Here is a 26,119-nt window from a genome sequence, read left to right as displayed (position 1 = left end):
CTTGAGAGATTACGTGGAAGCTTGAAGCTGGTGGTGATCCAGAGCAGAGGTACAACAAAAGAAGAGGCTGAAACCCTGGATGTGGATCCTTGGTGAAGGAATCAGAGAGAAAGCATTGTTGCGAGAAGGTTCCAAGGCGTGTTCTTCTTCATGAACTGAGATTGGAAACCCTTGTGTGGGAGTCAGAGTTCCAGTGAGACCAGGTGGCTCACAGTGTGACAAGCATCTGGGGAGGGGAGGGGTTTGATGAGAAATCTCCAAAAATTGTATTGGGTAGCACCTGTCACTTTGTTTCAGAGTGTGGTGTGTCTGACCACATCTTGCCTATTGGTTTACATGGACTGTGTACTCACTGAGAACATTAGAATATAAGACAAAGTTTGTAACTTGGGTTATCCTTAAAAATCTGTACATACCTGTGATGGTATAGCTGGAATGAAACAGTGGGCTATAATACTTGATCTTGTATGATGCAAGCAGATCATCTCACCATCCTCCCTTTCTTTGCTCCAGGATACAGAAAAAGTAGGAAACAGCAGCAGCAGCAGCCTCCAGACATTTGCAGCTACAAGCAGGAGCAAACTGCTCTCACAACTAACAAGGCTAATTCGCCAACTGCAATAACCTTCAGCTGTGCAGCTAGAGGCTGGTCACAGTCAAAGGGAGTGGAATTAAATTTTATCATTGAAGGCACAGCAATGCTCTGTCCTGGAAGTATGTGGCAGGACAGATAGGCTGAAACTGCAGCTTGCCCCTGTTATGGGGCAATAACACAATATCTCCACAATATTTAAAAATGGCTTCAAGAACCGTCAATCCTATCCCGACCTGGAATGTTTCAGCCCCTTGACCAAGCCCGGCGCCCTTGAACTGCATGCCGGAAAATGGGAATGGCTACTCACCTCCTCAGTTCCCCTCAGCAGCCATTGCGCCAGCTTCACGTTTTTAAAAAGCAGTGCTAAACGACAGCCGCGTCATGTCTCGCTGGGGAGTCGGTTAATTCCTGGGAGGCCGCTGCATTCGACGTCAATCTTGCTCGTGGTTTGAAATGAATGCAGATTAGGGTTAATGATGTGCTCACCCTGTTTGGGGCGAGAACATATGGCGGCCATGGGGCTGTTTAGCACAGGGCTAAATCGCTGGCTTTGAAAGCAGACTGAGGCAGGCCAGCAGCACGGTTCGATTCCCGTAACAGCCTCCCCGAACAGGCGCCGGAATGTTGCGACTAGGGGCTTTTCACAGTAACTTCATTTGAAGCCTACTTGTGACAATAAGCGATTTTCATTTAATTTCAATGGTGAAATGAAGGAAATTAGGTGTGCACGAAAGGCCAGATCTGGAGGAGCGCAGAGATCTCGGAAGCTTGTGTGGACACTAGCGCACATTATAGAGTGACAAGCCAATGGGAGCATTCATCGTTGGATGAGATGTTTGTCTGAAGCCCCATTTATTGGCTCAGGATAGTGCACGTTAAAATCCCTTGGTACTAGGTTAAGAAAAGCTGAGTGTCTTTGCCAACATTCTTTTCTCAAACAACAACACCAAAAGAATGGATTCATCTTTGCTTTTCTTAATTGTTGTCTTTTCCAGTCACTGCGTTTCCAGGTAATTCATTGTGAAGCAGAGGATGCTGTCAGTGAGTTGATCTAACAATGCAACCCTTACAATTTTCTTTCTTTAAACCATGAACAGGAAATAGATCTGCAACCAGGAATAAGCAAGTTGTAGATTTCATTGGAGCATTCCAGCTATTTAGGATGGAGAATTCAAGTCGGCTTGATGGTGAGTTACTCAAGTAATTGAAGATAATAATTTTTTTCAGTACAACATAAATGCCATGCCCTCTGTATAAGATACACTGAAGATAAATAGTGGGGGGTATTATGGTGCAGCTTAAGTGTTGCATATGTTCTTAAAAGTTCAATACTTTCATCCAGTTTAATATCTCCATCACTAGTGGATTAAAAAGAATCTATGCAAATATATAGTCGTATGAAATACATTAAGTTAAAGGTGAATGAAAGCTTAAATAACAAGGTCTTGAGTTCCATGCTGAATACCCTTCACTGTCGCTGGGGTAACATCCTGGAACTCCCTCCCTAACAGCACAGTGGGTGCACCTACACCTTAAGGACTGCAGCGGTTCAAGAAGGCAGCTCACCATCACCTTCTGAAGGGCAACTAGGGATGGGCAATAAATGCTGGCCTAACCAGCGACACCCACATCCCGTAAATGAATTTTTAAAAAACCCAATTCTAATATTGCGTCATGCGGGCATATAGAAATTGACGGCCTTCTAATGGCAATCTGCCCCAAGAGCCTGTCGCACACTCATGATGGCTGAACCATGATAGGTGCGAGTACCTGGAAAGGGCGGGGGAGTGGGCCTAGGTAGGGTGCTCTTTCCAAGGGTCGGTGCAGACTCGATGGGCTGAAAGCTTCCTTCTGTACTGTTGGGATTCTATGGATCCCAAATGTTGCCTCCCTCACTTCTCTAACAACCATGTCATTACCTGGGACAGGAGGAAAAACAGGATTATGAAGGGGGGAAATAGTGGGAAATAGTTCTCCAGCCCTACTTTGTAACCCCAGGTGTCAGATGGGTCAAATTTAATCAATAATGATTTCTGATACAATCTCTGCCCCAGTAAAGACCAACCCAGTTCTCTCTTTCAGGTGTAATTTGTGCACTGTGGCTGCTGTCAGAGGTCATCGCCTAGATTCCCAATTCTTATACCATCACTCTCAGCATCACAGGTTGCTAAATGACTGGAACCTTAGTTGTTATTTTATAAAATGTTGCAATATGGTACTTTATTTTTACTGTGTTTATCTGGTGCTGCTCTTGTTACTTTCCAGAAGTGGACTTGGCTTGGGACCACCTTCAAGAGGCCAAATCTGTGGTGAGTGCACCGTCCTCAAAAGGTGACATGTTGCATTATTGAAAGAAACAATTATTTCTACTCCCATGTTGGAGATAATAGGGGGGAAATTTTCATTGGCACTTTTGCACCCTACCCAGATGTACTGCCTTCTGAAAAAGCTGCCTCAATTCCATTCCATTCAATATAGATATTGTGGCAGATTCAAGTCCCCTCATTGAGAATTTCCCCTGATTATGGAGGGAATATTAATCTGCTTTGCAGAGCACCTCCGGCCCATCGGCAAGCAGACCTTCCTGTCGCTGCCATTTCGACTCACCGTCCTGCTCTCATGTCCACATGTCCGTCCTTGGCCCACTGCAATGTTCCAGTGAAGCCCAGCGTAAACTAGGGGAACAGCACATTGCAGCCTTCCGGACTTAACATTGAATTCAACAACTTCAGACTGTGAACTCTCTCCTCCACCTTCACCCATTTTTATTTCTGTCAATTTATTTTCATTTCTTCCATTGATCAGTTTTTCCCTCACCATTGTCGCCCCCCCCCCCCCCCGCCCCCCCCCCCCCCGCCCCCGGGCCTCCTCCCACCCCACTTGGCCCATCTGTTCCCTTAGTGTTGGGTGGGGTTACTGGGTTATGGGGATAGGGTGGAGCTGTGGACCTTGGGTAGTTTCCAAGAGCCGGTGCAGACTCGATGGGCCGAATGGCCTCCTTCTGCACTTTAAATTCTATGATTCACACATTCTAATCTCTTTATGTGCCACTAACAGCTCCCTTCTTAGCCTGAGTCACCCCCATTTACATTCCTTTGTCTTTTTGTCCTCGACATCTTTGTCAATCTCCACCAATCACTGACCCCTCTATCCAGCCCACCACTCCACCCCTCCCTCCCACTACAGTATTAATCTGACCCTATTTCCAGTCCTCCCCAGCTTTGACAGAGAGGCATCCAGACTGGAAGCGTTAGCTCCCTTCCCCCTCCGCAGATGCTGTCAGACCTGCTGAGATTGTCCAGCATTTTCTGTGCTCGTTTCAGATTCCGGCATCCGCAGTAACTTACTTTCACATTAATCTGCCATAACATGTCAAAAATATAACCTCATCCCAACCTCATTAATGAATGCCTTTAGCTGATTAAAACGCTGAACCAAAGCAATATCCCCCTGCCTCCACTGAGCAGAAACGGAAATGTGGGTCCAATTGGAGAACTTTGTTTTAAGAAATGTTGGGTTGTATCTGTGCTGTATGATTTGATGATCTCACAGAACTTTCCAGATAATATCATTTGAGATTAGAGCAAAACGTTCTCTCTCTCTCTCTCCCTCCCGCTCTGTCTTTTGTAAATTTGAGGAATGTGTGTATAATAACCCAGGAAGCATGTATGTGGTCTTGTGGTGCAGTGAGCAGCGTCTCTGCCTCTGAGCCAAAAGCTTAGGTTTTAAGGCCCTCCCCAGCAGTTGATGGCCGAGAAAGTTGCATCCGGAACGCGGATGAGTCGGCCGAGTGTGTCAATCCTTCGCAGACGCCAATGGCTGGTGATGAGAGCGTGATGAGAGACTCCTGGTCAGACGTGCTTGATGCGGAGTGGCACCCCTCAAGCTATAAACCCCTGGTGACAGACTAGCGACCTGTTCCAGGAATGACTCGCTACTGTAGCCATGTAAAATGGCTGACTCCCGATCAGAATGGCCAAACCACGATTTAAAATGGCGAACGGAAGAGGCTGATGGGAAAATCAGCCAACAGGACTCAAACAGACAGCTGCAGGTAAAACAGTGTATTCGCCTCTGGGGAAGTCAGTCCAGACCGATACCTGCAGCCATCAACATGACAACACCCCAGCCATCTGCATATTAATCAGCAATCCCCGGGAACAATTGATACAAAATAGACACACAAAGCCAACCCAGACCTTTCGGCGCCAGCAGGAGCTGACACAAAGAGAGGTAAACGACCACCCCTCGATCAAGGAATCGCTCCAGTATTGGAGAATATCGAACCAAGTGATTGGGACCAAGTCCAATCACTTGGAACCAGGTACAAGGTCCGCCCCGAGAGGCGGGAAGCCCCTGGGGACTATAAGAATAGGGGCCAAGTTCAAATCGACCCTTCTTCTCCTCTCCGCACCCTTCGAGACCCTTCTCCAAGAGAACGTAAGTTTTACTCCAACAATCGCTACCAGATAGGTACTCCTGACTATCAACTTGTACCAGCTTTTGAATCCCGCAGGCTCAGAACCCATTCGAAAGGCCATTTGTTTGCCTGACCTGGTGGGCCATTTCCAAAGTTAAGTATCAGCCTGTTAGTTGTAGGAAGTAGCTTAGAAGTAGAATTAATGTATAAGTATTAATTGCCGTATATAATAAATGAGCGTTGATTTAACTCTTACTAAGCGGTGAGTTGGATTATTAATCATTACTCGGACTTGAACCACGTGGCGGTATCAGAAAGATACCTGGCGACTCAAGAGCAAAGGTGACAGAATAAGAGCAATTAAACTTAGGCTAAAATGAGCAACACTACGGAGACAGACGGAAGTGCTTTAGTGCATCACTGGGTGTGGGAAGAGATTTGGAATTGGAAACATGTATGTATTCAAAACGATAACATATTTTCTGAGTGACGTACTTGGCTTTATTGAGCTCAAGGGGTCATTGGAAAACTGTGACATTTCGTTCATAGCCTCCCAAGAAGCATGTGACAGTTCCACACAAAAGTCTACTAGTTATGTTCAAGGATGTGGGGAATTCTAGGCAAGTGTGGAAATGCATGAGAAATTCACTGAAGGGGAGAAAGCAGAGGGTACAAGTTGGAGGAGTTATGCCAGGGTCAGCAAAGCCGTGGGTTCGTCATTGTCTGGGGCACGACTAAGTGCCAATCACAGTGTCATTTGATTCTGAGAAGACAGTGCAAGTCACGCCTGTGCTGCTATCCTACACAGGCAATGACTTGTTTTTTTAAAAAAATCTTCCTTGTTTTCAAACCTTTCCGTGGCTTAAATCCTTCCTATTTCTACAACCTCTTCCAGCCCGACAATCCTGCCAGATCTCTGCACGCCCCAATTCCGGCCTCTTGCACAACATCGAACGAATTGGTCCAAAGTTGGCAGCTATGTGTTCAGGTTCCCAGGCCCTAAGCCTTGAGATTCCCCTCACTAAACGTGTCCACTGTTCGTTTAAGACGCTCCTTGAAAACGTACCTTTTTTGACACACGCACCTCACCGATGATGTGGCTGAGTGTAATTTTTTTTCCTAGCTTACTCCTCGTTGCTGGCCTCGAACAGGTTTTGGAACAGGCCGACAAACTGCCCCCAAGTATCCAGGAAGCCTTCCTCTGACCCTCGGATGGCATATTTAATTTTCTCCAGATGGAGAAATTCCGAGAGGTCAGCGAGTCAGTCTGCAGCTGTGAGTGGTGCTGCCGATCACCAGCCGAGCAGGATTCTCCGGCGTGCGATTAGGGAAGCGAAAGCAAGGGCGTCGGCCCCCTTCCTCATGTGTAGCTCTGGCTGCTCCGATACCCCGAAGATTGTCACTATCGGCATGGCTTCACTCTCACCGCCACTGCCTTGGACATTGCCTTGGAGAAGGCTGCCCAGAACCCAGCAAGCTTGGGGCAAGCCCAAAACATGTGGGTGTGGTTGGCCGGGCCCCTCTGGCACCGTTCACATTTGTCCTCCACCTCCGGGAAGAACCTGCTCATTCGGGTTCTGGTCAGGTGCGCTCTGTGCACCACTTTGAGCTGCATTAGGCTTAGCCTTGCGCAGGAGGAGGTGGAGTTCGCCCTGCTCAGTGCTTCGCTCCAGAGTCCCCATCCTACCTCTTTCCCCAGTTCGTCCTCCCATTTTTGTCTGGTCTCGTCCAGTGGTGTTCGAGCTCTATCCAGTAGATGTCCGTATATTTTACCACATCGTTGCTTGTGCCTATCAGGTCCTCTAGTAGTGTGCTTTCTGGAGCCCCGGGGTACCCTACTGTCTCTTTGCGGAGGAAGTGCTTTATTTGGAGATGTCTCAATTCCTGTCCTTTTGCTAGTTTCCTCTTCCTCCTCAGTTCGTCCAGTGTCGCCAGTCTGTGCCCTACGTAGAAGTCCCCGACCATCAGTGTGCCCCGTCCCGCCTCCGTCTTTTGAAGGTGGTATCTAGCATGGCTGGGGGGAGTCTGTGATTGCCGCAGATGGGAGCCATGTGGGACATTTTGGCTGTCCCGAAGTGTTGTCTGAGCTGGGTCCATGTTCTCAGCGTGGCCGCTACCACTGGGTTCGTTGTGTATCTTGTTGAGGAGGATGGGAGTGCTGCTGTGGCCAGGGCCTGGAGCGTTGTTCCTTTACAGGATGCCTCCTCCATTTGTACCCAATCTTGTTGGGTTCTTGTCCCCATCCCGTCACTTTTTCTGCCGTTGCTGCCCAGTGGTAGTATTGTAGGTTCGGTAGAGCCAGGCCCCCTCTGACTTTCCCTCTTTGCAGTGTTGGTTTGGGAATTCTTGGGTTCTTACACCCCTACACAAATGCCGTGATTAGACGTTTCCAAATGTTTTGAAAAAGACCTTGTGGTGAAGATCGGGATGGATCTAAACAGGAAGAGGAACCTTGGCAGTACGTTCATCTTGATCGTCTGCACACCCCCCGCCAGGGAGAGTGGGAGTGAGCCCCACCGTTGAAGGTCTTTTCTTACTTCCTCCACCAGGCTGGTCAGGTTCCACTTGTGGATCTGTGTCCAGTTTCTGGCTATTTGGATCCCCAGGTAACGGAATCTGTTCTGGGCTGTTTTGAACGGGAGCCCCTCCAGCTCTCTCCTTCCCCCATTTGGATTCACTGGGAATGCCTCGCTTTTGCCCAGGTTAGGTTTGTAGCCCCAGAAGGTTCCAAACCCGTTCAGTTTTTAAAATATTGCCTTCAGTCCCTCCTGTGGCTTCGAGACGTAGAGGAGCAGGTCACCTGCACAGAGTGAAAGTCTGTGCTCTCTGTCTCCTCTATGGACTCCCTTCCAGCTTTTTGTGTCCCGCAGGGCTATCGCCAGGGGTTCGATCGCTAGCGCGAACAAGAGTGGGGACAGGGGGCAGCCCTGTCTTGTTTCTCTCTGCAGCTGGAAGTGTTCAGAGCTGGTGGTGTTAGTTCGGACACTCGCTTTGGGAGCGTTGTACAGAATCTATACTGTCTTTTAGCCCTAGTATCATTCTGGTGCATCTGTGTTGGAAGTCCTCCTGGGCCAGTGTAATCCCTAGGTGTGGTACCCAGAACTGAACGCAATAATCTAAATCCGGCCCCGCCAGGGCTTCCTAAAACCCTTTGCATTCCGACAGGAGCTCTGAAGTGCGGAGAACAAGAACGGAGTTCATCTGACCTGATCATTTTGTAAGGAGTAGGCAAGTATTTTGACTTGTTCCAAGAATTCAGTGCTTTTCTTCAGCCGATGAATTGGTTTTTATGTATTAAAAGTAATCGGGTCAGACGAACCCGGCCTTGCAATCTAAACAAGTCAAAGTGCTAAGCTACGGAAAACAGTGTTACTGTAGCAAACAGTCTGTCAGGTACCCTTAGCCTATAATGAAGTGTGTATTGTGTGGAGCAGTGATATAGACGAAGGCTCAGTCTTGTCTAAATAGTACTCCCTCAGTGGGTCAACGTTGCTGTATGGTAATTTGAATATTAACAAGACCGGACTTGCTGACTATTCCGGACTTTGGTTCTTTGGTAGAATTTGCAGCAGTTGCTTGCCAGAACCAATGTGACTCGATCGCTGTACAGTTGATGAATCTCACCCAGGTTTTTGTTACGTTCTAAGGTTGAGAACACTCCAACTGATTTTTGATTTTATTTTTTGCGTCTTCGTCTTTTGCACCCTCCTCATCCCACCCCGAACCCCCCCCCCCCCAACCTCTCTGTCCTGTCCTCCAGAAGTGGGGTACAGCTCCCCCAGCAGCTTTATCCCGACTTACTCTTCTTCACTTGCCTTGCCTGCCAGGATTGTTAGTATGGGTGAGCTGTTTGACTGTGGGAGGCACTGCAGAGAAGGCCAGTCTGTCATTGCTCGGCTTTCACACAATCTCACTCCCACCCAGCAGCAATTAGACGGGGGAAACCTGGGGCGGGATTCTCCGGAAAGATTTTGAAGTGTGTAGCGAACTTCCCGGCTCGGCTCAGCGAGGCCGGCACCGCTATTCAACGTAAATTGGTCCGCTTAACGAGGCCCCCACGGGCTTCTTGCCGCAAATGAAGGCTCGCTAGCCGACTTGCCGCACTCGCCAGCCCCCCGCTAACAAGGCCGAGCAGCACTTCTGCTGCATTTGCTCAGTCATCCCCAGCCAGCTCACAACACTGGCGCCCAGGAGACTGGCCCCAAGATTCGGGGATGCAGACGTGGGGAGGGTCCTAGACGCAGGACCAGGAAAGATATCCTGTACCCCCGAGAGTCCCAGAAGGTCAGCCACAGGGCAGCCAGTGCTGCCTGGGTCAAAGTGGTGGCGCCCCCCCCCCCCCCCCCCCCCCCCCCCCCCACCACCACCACCAGTACCGATGCTTTTGGGGGAGTTAACAATTCCCTCTCTGTGTCTCCTTAGAAAAAACTCTCCCACAAATCGGAGGGAGAGTGCCCAGACTGGCAGCGGGGTGCCAGATTTAAGAATCCCCCCCTCATGCGACGAACGGGCCCTGGAGGTGACGGGGTGGCCGAGGACGGACGGTGACCCACGCGGAGGCTGGCGGACGCCGCAGAGGTGAGGAAACACTGGGCTCCACCCGGAGGACCTGGCAGACATGACCGGCCCTTCCATCACACTGACCACATGCCCATTCTCCCACACGTCCTTCAGCCGACGGCGCGGGCCCATCCCGGATGGCCCCCTCTCCAGCCACCCAGGAGATCACCTCGGAGGAGAGCTCAGAGGACGACACGATCGAGGCATCACAGCTCTCATATCACTTTCCACCACCGCAGATACACACATCTTGGTGGGAAATGTTCGTAGTCAGGCTTCTGGGGCACAATCTGGTGAGCACCACACTGCTGCTGATGTACATCAGGTGGAGGCAGGAACCGCCCCAGGCCAGACAGCAGTCGGAGGGCGGCTGGGTCCCAGCCAGATGCTGAGCCTGTGGAACAGGGTTACCCGGAGCTGATAGAGACGATAGGGAGTGGCCGGGACATTCAGAGGGAGAACTCAGCAACCCTCCAGCAGATCCTTAGCCGTTTGGAGGAGTCCCAGGTGCTACAGGCAATGAAGGTGTTGCCGGTAATGCTTGGCACCGAGGCCAATACTGCTAGGGTGTCACCCACAGTGGGGAGACTGGTGCAGGATGTTGACACCATTAGTGAAGGTACCAAGGCGTCGCGCAGTCGGCGACGGCCATAGCCGAGGGTCTCGGCAGAATGTCCGACTCGCTGGGGGATGTTACCCTGTAGCAGGCTGACCTTGATGAGGTTCTGCGGGACATATCCCACTCTCAGCTGGGCATTGTTGAGGTGCTGCAGAATATGTCCCAGTCACTAAGAAACATCGCCGAGGGCGCCATGATCGTGCGGACCATGGGAAACCGCCTGGGCTGGCAGAGCCAGGTGATGCATGGGCAGCCGGGGCTCGAACCAGCTGCCCCTCTGTCCGAAGGTGAACCCCAGGGCCCTATTGGCACCGAGCAGGAGGAGGCGGTGCTGAGTGCCAACCCGGACCCGTCCCATGGATGGTGATGGTGGCCACCAGCTCCCCCGAATTCCACCCCTCTGATGAGGCCGCGCCTCACAGTCAGCCCACGGTACAGGGTGGCACAGCTGGGGCCCTCTGGCCCCAGAGCCCACAGAAGACGCCCGCCAGGGGCATCGAAGGCCACGGGATGAGGTAAGCAGCTGGCTGCCTCCACCTCTGATGGGGATACACTTAGACGTAGCTGTAGAGCTAGGAAGGCAAAGCACATTGAGATTCACTGAGGACACGGGGGGGGGGGGGGGTAATTGGGGGTGAGTGAGGCGGGAGGGGGTTGGGGGGCAATGGGCGGCACCATCCGGAGAATGGGGAATTGTGAAACACAATAAACTTCCTTGACGTCAACCACTATGACGCCTCGGTCTCTTTCTCCCACAATGCGGGTCGACCTCTGAACCCTTGGCACATCTCTCCAGGCATCTCCCCTTCCCTGTAGCACTCACCCACCCTCCGGTTGTGGACATGTCCCCAAAGCTATGTACCATCCCCTGGGTGTTCAGATGTTGGCTGCTGCATGGGTGATGTTGCCTCGTGCAGTGTTCAAGCACAGTGTCCATGCATCAAGGTGTGATTGGGATGCTAGTCAATCACTCCCACATGCTACATGGCCCACCTACCCATGGGAATCCACTTGGGATGTGTGAATTTCCCACTTAACCACGATTGCAAATACCCTATTAGTGGTAGCCTTCAGCTGCATGGCCAGAGGCCTCAGTGGTTGGTGGGGGTTATGGTGGTCAGTGGGGCAGGCCGCAGGGTTGCCCCCAGAATGGGTACACACGAACCAAGGGCTGCATGCTGGTGCAGCAAGCGGTTGCCCCCCCAAACGCCTTCCCTCCCCCATTCCTATGGCATCCCACCCCTATGGAGGGTGCTCCACCGCCCCCCCTCCCCCACCCAGTCAAGGGGCCCCAACCCCTTGCTGAGCACTGAGGTGGCAAGCCCATCGCCCCGGGCTCTTTACCTGTGAGCAAAAATGGCTACTCACCTCCTCGGCTCCCCACAGAATTCCTTCTGCTACGTTCACGTTTTTCAAAGGAGTACTAATCGGCACTAGTGTGACCACTTGCTGGAGAGGCCGCGGAAGAGGGGAGGCCATTGGATATGGGGTGGCTCCTGTTAATTGGATGAAAATAGGGCTCAAGTGGTGATAATTGGTTCTTGCCACGGTATGGAAAGATCCCGATTTCGCCTACGGGAGCAGGCTGTTTGCTTCGCAAAGTGTTTGCCGCCTGGCGCAGTTCTCGTTTTTGGCCTCTCCCACTATTACCGGCCTGCTCAAGCGAGGGCGCAATGAGGCCGGGGAATCGTGCCCCTGGTTAATTTATTACTCCATGGTGTATTGCTCGCCAGACTTCATGGGCGGGATTCTCCGATATCGGCGCGATGTCCGCCGACCGGCGCCAAAAACGGCGTGAATCAGTCCGGCATTGCGCCGCCCCAAAGGTGCGGAATTCTCCGCATCTTGAGGGGCCGAGCCCTTACCTTGAGGGGCTAGGCCCGCGCCGGACTGATTTCCGCGAAAGGCCTTTGGTGCCCCGCCGGCTGGCGCGAAACTGACTTTGCCGGGCGGCGCATGCGCGGGAGCGTCAGCGGCCGCTCACGGCATCCCCCTGGGGCCAGATCGCCCCGCGCCCCCCCCCCCCCAGGACCCCGGAGCCCGCCCATACCGCCGTGTCCCGCCGTCCCAAAGGTGGTTCAATCCACGCCGGCTGGCGTGGGTTGACAGCAGCGGGACTTCGGCCCATCGCGGGCCGGAGAATCACCGGGTGGGGGGGCCCGCCAACTGGCGCGGCGCGATTCCCGCCCCCGCCGAATATCCGGTGCCAGAGAATTCGGCAACCGGCGGGGGCGAGATTCACGCCAGCCCCCGGCGATTCTCCGACCCGGCGGGGGGTCGGAGAATCCCACCCCATATCTGTGGCATGTAGGCCAATTCCGTTGCACCCCCAGGAATCTTACTGAGTTACATGGCATGTACCGGACAGAAAATGGCCAATCAGCCCAATTAGTGTATGCCAGCATTTAGATATTCTACACTCGCCTCTCTCCAATCCTCCTCGTCCAACTCTAAATGCATAACCCTCTATTCCTTTCTCCCTCATGTTCATACCTAGCTTATCCTCAAATGCATCTGTGCTGCTTGTCTCAAGCGCCATTCTGTGGGTGGGGGACAATTTTGTTTAGAGAGGTCATCAAGGGTTAGGGAGCAAAGGTGAGCAAATGGAGTTGAGGAACAGCCATGAGTACTGGAACAGACTGGAGGAGCTGAATGTTCCAATAATCTACCGCCGACGATGATGAAGATCTCCATCCTTAATTCTGTTTTCATGTTTCTGTCGCCCCCCCTCCCCCCAATACCTTTCGGGCTCTGAGCCGTTGACTGAAGCACCCATTATTGTCTTGCCTTGATCTCCAGAATTACAGTTGGAGAACCAGGGAAACGTGGGATAAATGGCATACCTGAACCAATTTCCCCAATGTTGTTGCCACTCGTCATGGTGGATCAGCATAAGCTCTCCATCCGCGAGCCGCAGTGAACATGGATCTACCATTATGGTGCAGATTTCAGAGCTGACTAATGTAGAAATTGAATTTATCTGGAGGTTCTCCAATGCTGCGAAACTACCCCTTTTGAACCTGGTGCATCACATGGCTGTGGCCCTGGGGTACCCGGTTTATTTTTTTAGAGCAGGCAAGACTTTCTTGTTCCTGGCAATCCCACATCAGTCCATACACTCGAGTTGAATTAGTTTGGAAACTGCAAGGCAAGGGCCCCACCCCAGCCCCACTCTCCAACTTGGCCTCTGGTTTCATCCCAGAGGGAAGTTTTTACTCAATTGTGTAGGAGTGCTTCTTGTTTATTTCCTTTGTTCACTTTTATTTTATTATTTTTGGTCCGTGGGCCATAATCGGGATATGCCTTTAAGCAGAAGAGCACTTGCCAGGACAGTATGTTCCTAGGTTTTGTATTCTGGAGAGGAGAAACCAGACTTGTCGGGGTCAGGTGAACTGGTTTGGGGGGAACCCGGTTCGATTGGCGAATTTGCAACCGGCGGGTTTGCCAGGGGCAGTGTTGTGCCTGACAACAGTCAGCAATTGGTTCCTGCCAGGTGTTTTCTTCAGAGAGAAACTGCCAGAAGTCTCGAAGAAAGAGGAGCTGTCCTTCTCCCTCTCTCTGCTGTTGGTTGCTTGCTGTCTCCGTCAATCTTCAGTGACGATCATTGCAAGCAGCAGCAGAAGAAAGAATCCAACTGAAGATCTAACCTTGAGAAAGGAACTAACGGGAAGACACCCATCTGAATCAAAGATCCTTATCCTTTTATTTTATTACATTTTCTGAACCTCTCAACCACCCTTTTCCCTCTGTGTTGTTTGTCTGTGTGTGTGCGTTGGGCGGTGAGTTAGAAAGGGATGGTTGGGAATCAGTTAGTAGGTAGTTAGTTGTGTTTTTTGCCAATTTAATTATAATTACTGTTAATAGCAAAAAGTTACTTGTGTTTAAATTTTACAATTTAACTGTGACTGTGGTCAATTTAACTCTCCAAAACTACAGGCATTAATATAAAATCGAATTTCACCTGTGTTGTGACTCTGGTCAAGTGGGGCTGCGATTGACCGTGCGCTAGCCTAGGGTGTCGTGACAATGGCAACATTCGCATTCTTGCTTTCCAATCGCTTTGTGGCCTTGCCCTTCCCGACAACCTTCTGAGAGGCTGTGCCTCTCTAGTTTTAATCATGCTGCATTGGCGGCCATACCTTCAGCTGCCTAGCCCTTAAATCCTGATGCTCCCTTCCTATCTACTCTCCATCCTTCTCCCCCCCCCCCCCCTTTAAGATGCTCTTTAACACCTACCCTCCTTTTATATCTCCTTGTTTCGTCATAGCATAATGTCAAATTCTGTTGATCAATGCTGCTGTGAAGTGCTTTCGAATGTTTTACTCCGTTAAGGTGCAATGTAAATCAAGTTGCTCCTCATGTAATAATAATAATCTCTATTATTGTTAAGGATAATCTTTATTGTCAGAAGTAGCTTACATTAACACTGCAATGAAGTTACTGTGAAAATCCCCTAGTCGCCACACTCCGGCCTGTTCGGGTACACAGAGGGAGAATTCAGATTGTCTAATTCACCCAACAAGCACGACTTTCGGGACTTGTGGGAGGAAACCGGAGCAGCCGGCGGAAACCCACGCAGACACGGGGAGAACGTGCAGACTCCGCACAGACAGTGACCCAAGCCGGGAATCAAACCTGGGACCCTGGCGCAGTGAAGAAGCGGTACTAACCACTGTGCTACCGTGCTGCCCATGTGCATACGTTTCTGAAATTCCATCTCATCCCGTGGGTGATGGTTCTTGGATTATTTACTATCACTCCGCATCTGCCCCTAATGGGTCAGCATGGGCTGGCTGGGCCAAACGGCCTATTGCCGTGACATATATTCTTATGTGACCTGTGCATGGAGTTCATCATTTCAGAAAAAACCTCATCCTGGGTTCCGACCTGAATCTTTGGCCTTTTGCTACCTCTTGTTCTGTGCTTGGCCAAGTATTTGCAGCATTTTTCGAAGGCTTTTCCTTTCTGTTTCTGGGCGTTCTTCTCTTTCACGGTCTTTGTGTTGTGTTAATTATCTGTAGCTCTAACTGTCAGCTGGTGAGCTCTGTCCCCAGCTGGAGGTGTGGACTTCGCTTCACAAAGCAATAAAAATTGAAATACAAACAGTCACTTAAACCAGACCTCACTGGATTGAATGGATTGTGTTTACTGTCTTCATTTCGAGTCACAATATCATCTTCCTTTGTGTGCAGTCGTTGTCCACTAATTCAGCCATGATGTGGAGATGCCGGCGTTGGACTGGGGTGAGCACAGTAAGAAGTCTTACAACACCAGGTTAAAGTCCAACAGGTTTGTTTCGATGTCACTAGCTTTCGGAGCGCTGCTCCTTCCTCAGGTGAAGGAGCCTCACCTGAGGAAGGAGCAGCGCTCCGAAAGCTAGTGACATCGAAACAAACGTGTTGGATTTTAACCTGGTGTTGTAAGACTTCTTACTGCACTAATTCAGCGTTAATGTGTCAAATGATCTGAATTTTAGTTGTCAATGTGCCCCCAAACATCTCATTATATCTGCAATCGAGCAACAAATCTTCCGGCTGCATGCACTTCCTTTTCATATCGCTTGACTTTGTGTTCATGTTTCTATCGCTCAATAATTTCCTGCCAATTTTCCATTTGAATTCCCAACTTTTCCGAAGTCCGCATTTCTAATGCTGGGTTGGAATTTCACCTCATTCCAGTGGAGAGGAGAAGAGACAACAGGAATTATTATCGACAACTTCCTGTCTTACAGCAGTGGCAACACTTCATTTGAAAAAGTTCTGAATTGATTGTAAGGCACTTGGAGACGGCGCAATACAAATGCAAGTCGGTCTTTCTCGTTTTCATCTCTTTTCTATCTTTACAACCCCTGCCCACCCCCCCCCCCTCTAAAATGGCGTACTCACAGAGTACGCCGCACGCCGTATGGATGACCTCAGGATGCTGCCCGAGGCCCTCCCCCCGATGCGCCGCCCCCCCGATTGGCCGAGTTCATGATGGCATTGGGCGCATGTGCTATTTTCTTTCCCGGAAATCCGGGATGGCCAGCGAACTAGGTCCAGTGCCGCCACAGTCGGCGAAGGGGGGGGGGGGCCAGCCGATCCGCGGGCATGGGGGGGGGGGGCTTTGGTGGGGGCTGGGGCACTGGTGGGGGGGGGGGTGTTGTGGGTGTGGTGAGCCTCGCCAAAGGCGGGCACTATTAAGCAGGCCTGGTCTGTGCGCGGCCGACGCCGTGTTGCATGGCGCGGCCGCTGCAGGCCACCGGCGTGCACATGCGCGGCCACGGACCCGCTAATTCTCCGGCCGTATCCACAGTTAAAACCGGGGGCTCTACCCTGCGTGCCTGCTAGCCCCCACCAGACGGAGGATCGGTGGAGGGTTTTGCGCAGTTTTTATGGATGGAAAACGCCACTTTTCCCACTCCGGCGTCAGCACATAGTCTCCCAAACGGAGAATCCAGCCCAATGTCACAGGTTCACACAGTTTTCTCGACCAAGGCACTGGAATAGACAACGGCAAACGCAGCCCTGCCTGTCATGATATACATCAGCATATCATGGTGCAATCACACACACGCTGATGGACATACAGTAGGACCAATCAGCATATACAACACCGCAGCCAATCACCAGTGAGAACACACGCACTATAAAGACAGGGGACACCAGAGTTCCTGCTCATTCTAGCAGCAGCCAGCTCAGAGCACAGAGCTCACAGCCTGCCTCTCAGACATTCACCATGTGCTGAGTGCCTCACCTAGATAGTGATAGGACAGGGTCCACAGATAAGCTGCTAATGCATGTACCCAAGTTTACAGTATGTTATTACAGTTGAGTTGATAATAAAATAGAGTTACACCATCTCCAGCCGTGTTGACCTGTTTGTAGACCAGAACACCCAACACGACACTGCCGACTCTGCAAAGTCCTCCTTACTAACAACTTGGGGCTCATGCCAAAATTGGGATAGCTGTCTGACAGACTAGTCAAGCAACATTCTGATGTAATCATACTCATAGAATCATACCTCACGGACAATATCCCAGACACCACCCTCACCATCCCTGGGTATGTCCTGTTTCACCGGTAGGACAGACCCAGCAGAGGTGGCGACACAGTGGTATACGGTTGGGAGAGTGTTGCCCTGAGAGTCCTCAACATCGGCTCTGGACCCCCTGAAGTCTCATGGCTTCAGGTCAAACATGGAAAAGGAAACCTCCTGCTGATTACCACGTACTGACCACTGTCAGCTGATGAATCAGTACTCCTCCATGTTGAACACCACTTGGAGGAAGCACTGAGGGTGGCAAAGGGCACAGAATGTACCGTGGGTGGGTGACTTCAATGTCCATCGCCAAGAGTGACTCAGTAGCACGAGCACAGACTGAGCTGGATCGAGTCCTAAAGGACATAGCTGGTGGACTGGTTCTGGGGTAGGTGGTGAGGGAACCAACAAGAGGGAAAAACATACTTTTTAAAAAATATATATTTTATTCAAATTTTTTTCGGTCAAACAAGAACAGTACAGGATTTTCCCCTTTTTACAACTTTAAAACAATATAAATAATAATGACCATTTTTTTAAACAAATAAATAATATATTAACTAAACGGCAACTGCCAACAACAAAATAATAACTCTCCAATACAATAAAGTCCCACATGCCAGTATAAATAACTAATATACAAACAACTATAGGAAACCCCTGAGGGCCCGGGTGGGCCCGCGTGGGCCCTCCCCCCCCCCCCCCCCCCCCCCCCCCCTCCCCCCTCCCCCCCGGGTTGCTGCTGCTACCTTCTCCATTTCCCTTATCGTTCTGCGAGGTAGTCAAGGAACGGTTGCCACCGCCTGGTGAACCCTCGAGCCGAACCTCTTAGTGCGTACTTTATCCACTCCAATTTTATAAACCCCGCCATGTCGTTTATCCAGGCCTCCACGCCCGGGGGCTTAGATTCTTTCCACATAAGTAGAATCCTTCGCCGGGCTACTAGGGACGCAAAGGCCAAAACATCGGCCTCTCTCTCCTCCTGCACTCCCGGCTCATCTGCAACCCCAAATATAGCCAACCCCCAGCCTGGTTCGACCCGGACCCCCACCACCTTTGAAATCACTTTTGCCACACCCACCCAGAACCCATGCAATACCGGACATGACCAAAACATGTGGGTGGTTCGCCGGGCTTCCCACGCATCTCCCGCACCTATCCTCCACTCCAAAAAATCTACTCAGCCTTGCTCCCGTCATATGCGCCCTGTGTAGAACCTTGAATTGTATCAGGCTGAGCCTGGCTCACGAGGATGAAGAGTTACCCTACTTACGGCATCTGCCCACAGCCCCTCCTCAATCTCTTCCCCCAGCTCCTCCTCCCATTTTCCCTTCAGCTCCTCTACCATCGTCTCCCCCTCATCTCTCATTTCCCTATATATATCTGACACCCTACCATCACCCACCCATGCCCCCAAAATCACTCTGTCCTGGATCTCTTGCGCCGGGAGCTGCGGAAATTCCCTCACCTGTTGCCTCACAAATGCCCTCACTTGCATATAGCGAAATGCATTCCCAGGTGGCAACCCATATTTTTCTGTCAGTGCTCCCAGACTCGCGAACGTCCCGTCTAAGAACAAGTCCTTCAGTTTCGCAATTCCTGCTCGCTGCCAAGATTTAAATCCTCCATCTATCCTTCCCGGGACGAACCTATGGTTGTTCCTTATCGGGGACCACACTAAGGCACCCGTCACTCCCTTATGTCGTCTTCACTGCCCCCAAATTTTCAGTGTTGCCACCACCACTGGACTTGTGGTGTACTTTTTCGGGGAGAACGGTAAAGGCGCTGTCGCTAATGCTTGCAGGCAGGTTCCCCTACATAGAATCATAGAATCATAGAAGTTTACAGCATGGAAACAGGCCCTTCAGCCCAACCAGTCCATGCCGCCCAGTTTTTACCATTAAGCTAGTCCCAGTTGCCCGCACTTGGCCCATAACCCTCTATACCCATCTTACCCATGTAACTATCTAAATGCTTTTTAAAAGACACAATTGTACCCACCTCTACTACTACCTCTGGCAGCCCATTCCAGACACTCACTACCCTCTGAGTGAAGTAATTGCCCCTCTGGGCCCTTCTGAAACTCTCCCCTCTCACCTTAAACCTATGCCCTCTAGTTTTAGACTCCCCTACCTTTGGGAAAAGATGTTGACTATCTACCTTATCTATGCCCCTCATTATTTTATAGACCTCTATAAGATCACCCCTAAGCCTCCTACGCTCCAGGGAAAAAAGTCCCAGTCTATCCAGCCTCTCCTTCTAACTCAAACCATCAAGTCCCGGCAACATCCTAGTAAATCTTTTCTGCACTCTTTCTAGTTTAATAATATCCTTTCTATAATAGGGTGACCAGAACTGCACACAGTATTCCAAGTGTGGCCGTACCAATGTCTTGTACAACTTCAACAAGACATCCCAACTCCTGTATTCAATGTTCTGACCAATGAAACCAAGCATGCCGAATGCCTTCTTCACCACCCTGTCCACCTGCGACTCCACCTTCAAGGAGCTATGAACCGGTACTCCTAGATCTTTTTGTTCTATAACTCTCCCCAACGCCATACCATTAACTGAGTAGGTCCTGGCCTGATTCGATCTGCCAAAATGCATCACCTCACATTTATCTAAATTAAACTCCATCTGCCATTCGTCGGCCCACTGGCCTAATTGATCAAGATCCCGTTGCAATCCTAGATAACCTTCTTCACTATCCACTGTGCCACCAATCTTGGTGTCATCCGCAAACTTACTAACCATGCCTCCTAAATTCTCATCCAAATCATTAATATAAATCACAAATAACAGTGGACCCAGCACCGATCCCTGAGGCACACCACTGGTCACAGGCCTCCAGTTTGAAAAACAACCCTCTACAACCACCCTCTGTCTTCTGTCATCCAGCCAATTTTGAATCCAATTGGCAACCTCACCCTGGATCCCGTGAGCTTTAACCTTCTGCAACAACCTACCATGCGGTACCTTGTCAAAGGCTTTGCTAAAGTCCATGTAGACAACGTCTACAGGACGCCATCTCTAGTCTTTTCCACGCCGCTCCCTCCCCTTCCTCCATCCACTTGCATACCATTGATATATTGTCGGCCCAATAATAGTCACTTAAGCTCGGCAGTGCCAGTCCCCCCCTATCCCTGCTACGCTGCAGAAACCCCCTCTTCACTCTTGGGGTCTTCCCAGCCCACACAAAGCTCATAACGCTCTTATCCACTTTTTTGAAAAAAGCCTTGGTAATCATCACAGGGAGGCACTGGAACACAAAAATAAATCGCGGAAGGACCACCATTTTGACCGCCTGCACCCTGCCCGCCAGTGACAGGGGCACCATGTCCCATCTCCTAAAATCCTCTTCCATCTGCTCCACCAATTTTCCTAAATTAAGCTTATGCAAGGTTCCCCAGTTCCTGGCTATCTGGATCCCTAGGTACCGAAAATCCCTTGTTACTCTCCTCAGCGGCAAATCATCTATTCCCCTGCTCTGTTCCCCAGGGAGGGAAAAACATACTTGACCTCACCCCCACCAACCTGCCTGCCACAGATGCATCTGTCCATGACGGTATCGGCTGGAGTGACCACTGCGCAGTCCTGGTGGAGACAAAGTTCCGTCTTCACATTGAGCATACTTGCATCGTGTTGCGTAGCACTAAGATAGTGCTAAATGGGATAAATTCAGAACAGATCTAGCAACTCAAGACTTGGCATCCATGGGCGCTGTGGGCCATTAGCTGCAGCAGAACTGTACTTAGCCACATTCTGTAACTTCATGGTCCGGCATATCCCCCACTCTACCATTAGCACCAAGCCAGGGGATCAACCCTGGTTCAATGAAGAGTCCAAGAGGGCGTATCAGGAGCAGCACCAGGCATACCCAAAAATGAAGTGTCAACCTGGTGAAGCTGCAACACAGGACTACTTGCATGCGAAACAACATAAGCAACAAGTGATAGACCGAGCTAAGCAACCCCACAACCAATGGATCAGATCTAGGTTCTAGAATCCTGCCACATCCAGTCATGAATGGTGGTGGACAATTAAACAACTCACTGGAGGAGGAGGCTCCACAAATATCCTCATCCTCAATGATGGAGGAGCCCAGCACATCTGTTCAAGAGACAGGGCTGCAGCATTTGCAATAATCTTCAGCCAGAAGTATCAAGTGGATGATCCATCTCGGTCTCCTCCAGAGGTCCCCAGCATCACAGATGTCAGTCTTCTGCCAATTCAATTCACGCCATGTGATATCAAGAAATGGGTAAAGTCCCTGGATACTGCAAAGGCTATAGGCCCTGACAATATTCTGGCAATAGTATTGAAGACTTGTGCTCCAGAACGTGCTGCACCCCTAGCTCAGCTGTTCCAGTACAGCTACAACACTGGCATCTACCCGGCAATGTGAAAGATTGCCCAGGCGTGCTGTTTACTCAAAAAACAGGACAAATGCAACCTAATCAATTTCCGCCCGATCAGTCATTCTCAATCATCAGTAAAGTGATAGAAGGAGCCATCTCAACACTGCTATCAAGTGGCACTTATTTAGCAATAACCTGCTCATGGACGCTCGGTTTGGGTTCCACCCAGGGTCACTCAGCTCCTGACCTCATTACAGCCTTGGTTCAAACATGGACAAAAGAGCTGAATGCCAGAGGTGAGGTGAGAGTCATTGCCCTTGACATCAAGGCAGCATTTGACCAAGTATGGCATCAAGGAGCCCTAGCTAAACTGGAGTTAATAGGAATCGGAGGGAAATCTCTTCCACTAGTTGAAGTTATACCTAGCACAAAGGAATATGATTGTGGTGTTTGGAGGTCAATCATTTCAGTCCTGGGACATCAGTGCATGAGTTCCTCAGGGTAGTGTCCAAGGCTGAACTATCTTCAGTTGCTTCATCAATGACCTTCCTTCCAACATAAGGTCAGATGTGGGATGGATGAGGACTGTCAGAGGATACAGCAGGATATAGATCGGTTGGAGACTTGGGCAGAGAGATGGCAGATGGAGCTTAATCAGGATAAATGTGAGGTAATGCATTTTGGAAGGTGTGGTACAGGTGGGAAATAAACAGTAAATGGCAGAACCCTTAAGAGTATTGACAGGCAGAGGGATCTGGGTGTACTGGTCCACAGGTCACTGAAAGTGGCAATGCAGGTGGAGAAAGCAGTCAAGAAGGCATACGGCATGCTTGCCTTCATCGGCCGGGGCATTGAGTATAAAAATTTGCAAGTCATGTTGCAGCTGTGCAGAACCTCAGGACACGCTTGGAATATTATGTTCAGTTCTGGTGGCCACACTACCAGAAGGTTGTGGAGCATTTGGAGAGGGTACAGAAGAGGTTTACAAGGTGTTGCCTAGTATGAAGGGCATTGGCTATGAGGAGAGGTTGGATAAACTCGGTTTGTTCTTACTGGAACGACAGAGGTTGAAGGACAAACTGATAGAAGTCTACAAGATTATGAGGGGCATGGACAGAGTGGATAGTCGGTAGCTTTTTTCAGGGTGGAATAGTCACTTAAGGGGCAACGTTTAAAGGAGATGTTGGAGGAGGTGGTGGAAGCAGGTGCGATAGTAATGTTCAAGGGGCAACTTGACAAATACATGAATGGGATGGGAATAGAGAGATGTGGGCCCCGGAAGTGTAGAAGGTTTTAGGTTAGACGGACAGCATGGTCGGCGCAGGCTTGGGAGGGCCGAAGGGCCTGTTTCTGTGCTGTACTTTTCTTTATTCTTTCAGCAAACAAAATACAATGTCCAGCCCCATTTGCAACTTCTCAGATACTGAAGCAGTCCATGCACAAATGCAGCAAGTCCTGGCCAATATCCAGGCTTGGGCTGACAAGTGGCAAGTAATATTCGTGCCACAGAAGTGCCAGGCAATGACCATCTCCAATAAGACATTGCCCCTTGACATTCAATGGCATTTCCATCACTGAATCCCCCACTATCAACCTGGGGGTTACCATTGACCAGAAACTGAACTGGACTAGCCATATAAAGACTGTGCTACAAGAGCAGGTCAGAGGCTGGGAATCCTGTAGCAGGTTACCCACCTCCTGACTCCCTAAAACTTGTCCACCATCTACAAAGTACAAGTCAGGAGTGTGATGGAATACTCCCCACTTGCCTGAGTGCGTGCAGCTCCAACAACACTCAAGAAGCTCGACAACATCCAGGACAAAGCAGCCAGTTTGATTGCAAGAATATTCGCTCCCTCCACCACCGATGCACAGTGGCAGCCGTGTGTACCATCTACAAGAAGCCCTGCAGTAGTTCACCAAGGTTCCTTAGGCAGCACCTTCCAAACCCATGAGCGCTACCATCTAGAAGGACAAGGGCAGCAGATACCTGGGAACCCCACCACCTGGAGGTTCCCCACCAAGTCACTCACCATCCTGACTTGGAAATGTAGCGTTGTTCCTTCACTGTGAAAATCCTGGAACGCTCTCCCTAATACCATGGTGGGTGTACCTACACCACATGAACTGCAGCAGTTCAAGAAGGCAGCTCACCACCACCTTCTCAAGGGTATTTGGAATGGGCAATAAATGTTGCCCTATCCATAAAGCCCACATCCTGTAAAAATAAATTTTTTAATACTTAGAAATTCAGTCCAAACAGACGCGTACGGCACTTTTCATAACCACAGTACCTTTGAAGTGTCGTCACTGTTGTAGCTTTTGAAATATGGTGATCAATTTTCACACAGATCGGTTCCAAAAACTGAAATGTGACAATTGGCCAGATAATTTGTTTTTTATGTTGTTGATTGAGGGATAAATATTGGCCAGAACGACACGAGCAGATGAGTTATACCATTTGAAGTAATGCCATAGGGTCTTTCATGCCCACTTAAGAGGCAAGGCAGGACCTTTGTTAATGTCTCCTCCAAAACATACCCCTCTGACAGTGGAGGGTTCCCTTAGGACTGCGCTCGGAGTATGATTTAGTCTTGAGCTCCAGTCCCCGGAGTGGGACTTGAACCCACAATATTCTGACTCTAAGGTGAAAGTACTCCCAACTGAGCCACAGCTGATATCCAGAGAAAGAAACAAGAAATATATGACTAAATTATATCCACGACCCTGATCACCCCCGACCTCTAATCCTACTTCATCTGAAGATGATGCTTTGGAGCCAGATATTAATCAAGGAGACGGACAGCACAGTAACATAGTGGTTAGCACAGTTGCCTCACAGCTCCAGGGTCCCAGGTTTGATTCCCTGCTGGGTCACTGTCTGTGCGGAGTCTGCACGTTCTCCCCGTGTCTGCGTGGGTTTCCTCCGGGTGCTCCGGTTTCTTCCCACAGTCCAAAGATGTGCGGATTAGGTGGATTGGCTATGCTAAATTTCCCTTAATGTCCGAAAAATGTTAAGTGGGGGTTACTGGGTTACGGGGATAGGGTAGATATGTGGGCTTCAGTAGGGTGCTCTTTGTTAGGGCTGGTGCAGACTCGATGGGCCAAATGGCCTCCTTCTGCACTGTAAATTCTATGATGATTCTATGATATTGGGAGTCAGAAACTTTTCAAACTCCATCTCCATCCTGGAAAAGCTTTCCCAACCAACTATCCTGCCGGACAGGACAATGACTGGAGACAAGCCAGCTGTCTCTGGAGGCAGGCTCAAGGCAATGATGGAGGTGGGTGGATGACTAAATCGGCAGGTTAGAAGACCTACCTCCGTTTACAGGGCAATCGGCCCAGTTATGGTCATGGTTGTTACACACGCTAGCCCTCACCTCTCTCACCTATCACCCCTTCCTTCCTCAATACCCCCTCTATGTCCCTCATATCTCCCATGCTCACTCACCCAGTGTACACGAGGTAACAACTGATGAACTATATAATTACACTGGCAGGTCTCTGAATCACTCATGAGAGAGAAAAGCCATTCAACATTCCCTTAGAAGAACATTTCTCTCTTACCCCTCATAAAGTTGTCAATCAATCACAGGCAGTGAAACTCCCATTTCAGCAAACATTCAATCCCCTTAAACTTGACCAAATAAACAAACAGGCATTAAAAAAATCTGAAAGAATGCTCAAGTTATTACCTGGCAATTAAGATGTCAATCGCAGAAAGCTAGCACCCTTCAAGCTGTGTATACAGACCCTTTGCTGAGCTGGGTCCTTTCACATTATTGGAGCTCAGCTTAACCAAGCATTGATAATGAAGCCACATGGAAAAACTGATTTCTGACCATCGGCTCTTGCTGCTTCTGTGATACAGTTGCCGGTATTGTGGGGGATGATGTACACTGCACCTGATTTCTTCAATTATCTTGTTCGTTCTCAGTTACAGCAGATTGAAAACAAGTTGCATTATGAAGAGGAGGACCCCTTTCTGGAACCAAACATCCGAAAACACTTGCAGTCCGAAGCATTTGGTGAGGTCAAAATGAAGTCGGTTTCGTAGAATGACGCAATATAAAAGAGAGCCAGAACTTTGATGGCTCCCCCCCCCCCCATAACCCTGTTATTATTTCTCTCCAAGTATTGATCCATCCAATTACTTTTGGAATGTTACAATTGAATCATGGCGGCATGGTGGCACAGTGATTAGCACTGCTGCCTATAGCGCTGAGGCCCCGGGTTCGGTCCGGCCCCTGGTCACTGTCTGTGTGGAGTTTGCATATTCTCCTTGTGTTTGGGTGGGTTTCACCCCCACAACCCAAAGATTTTTTAATTTTTTTTATTTTATATAAATGTAGAGTATCCAATTCGTTTCTTTTCCAATTAAGGGACAATTTAGCGTGGCCAATCCACCTACCCTGGGTTCGGTGGATTGGCCACACGAAATTGCCCCTTAATTGAAAAAATAATAATTTGGTACTCTAAATTTATTCTTTAAAAGGTCAGTGCACTCACCATGACAACAACTTGCTGTGTAAAAATAA

The 26,119-nt window shown here is 49.8% G+C and overlaps 2 protein-coding genes across 3 annotated transcripts in view; one reads left to right on the top strand and one right to left on the bottom strand.

The window, feature by feature from the left end:
• LOC140399277 (G-protein-signaling modulator 1-like) overlaps positions 1-26,119 on the bottom strand; it is a 386,887-nt gene that overhangs the window by 341,321 nt on the left and 19,447 nt on the right. The gene's annotated exons all lie outside the window — the stretch shown is intronic.
• The window catches only part of LOC140399276 (uncharacterized), a 185,255-nt gene continuing 160,832 nt past the window's right edge, over positions 1,697-26,119 (top strand). For both annotated transcript variants that reach the window (XM_072488743.1, XM_072488742.1), the window contains exons 1-3: positions 1,697-1,782; positions 2,861-2,904; positions 25,519-25,609. In XM_072488743.1, the coding sequence (XP_072344844.1) occupies positions 1,758-1,782; positions 2,861-2,904; positions 25,519-25,609 (160 nt within the window). In that variant the 5' untranslated portion in view covers positions 1,697-1,757. The remainder of the gene's footprint in view (positions 1,783-2,860; positions 2,905-25,518; positions 25,610-26,119) is intronic.

The sequence above is a fragment of the Scyliorhinus torazame genome, chromosome 22 (assembly GCF_047496885.1).
Source record: "Scyliorhinus torazame isolate Kashiwa2021f chromosome 22, sScyTor2.1, whole genome shotgun sequence".
Lineage (NCBI taxonomy): Eukaryota > Metazoa > Chordata > Chondrichthyes > Carcharhiniformes > Scyliorhinidae > Scyliorhinus > Scyliorhinus torazame.
Note: the sequence above shows the minus strand (reverse complement) of the source record. Positions and strands in the feature narration are given on the sequence as shown.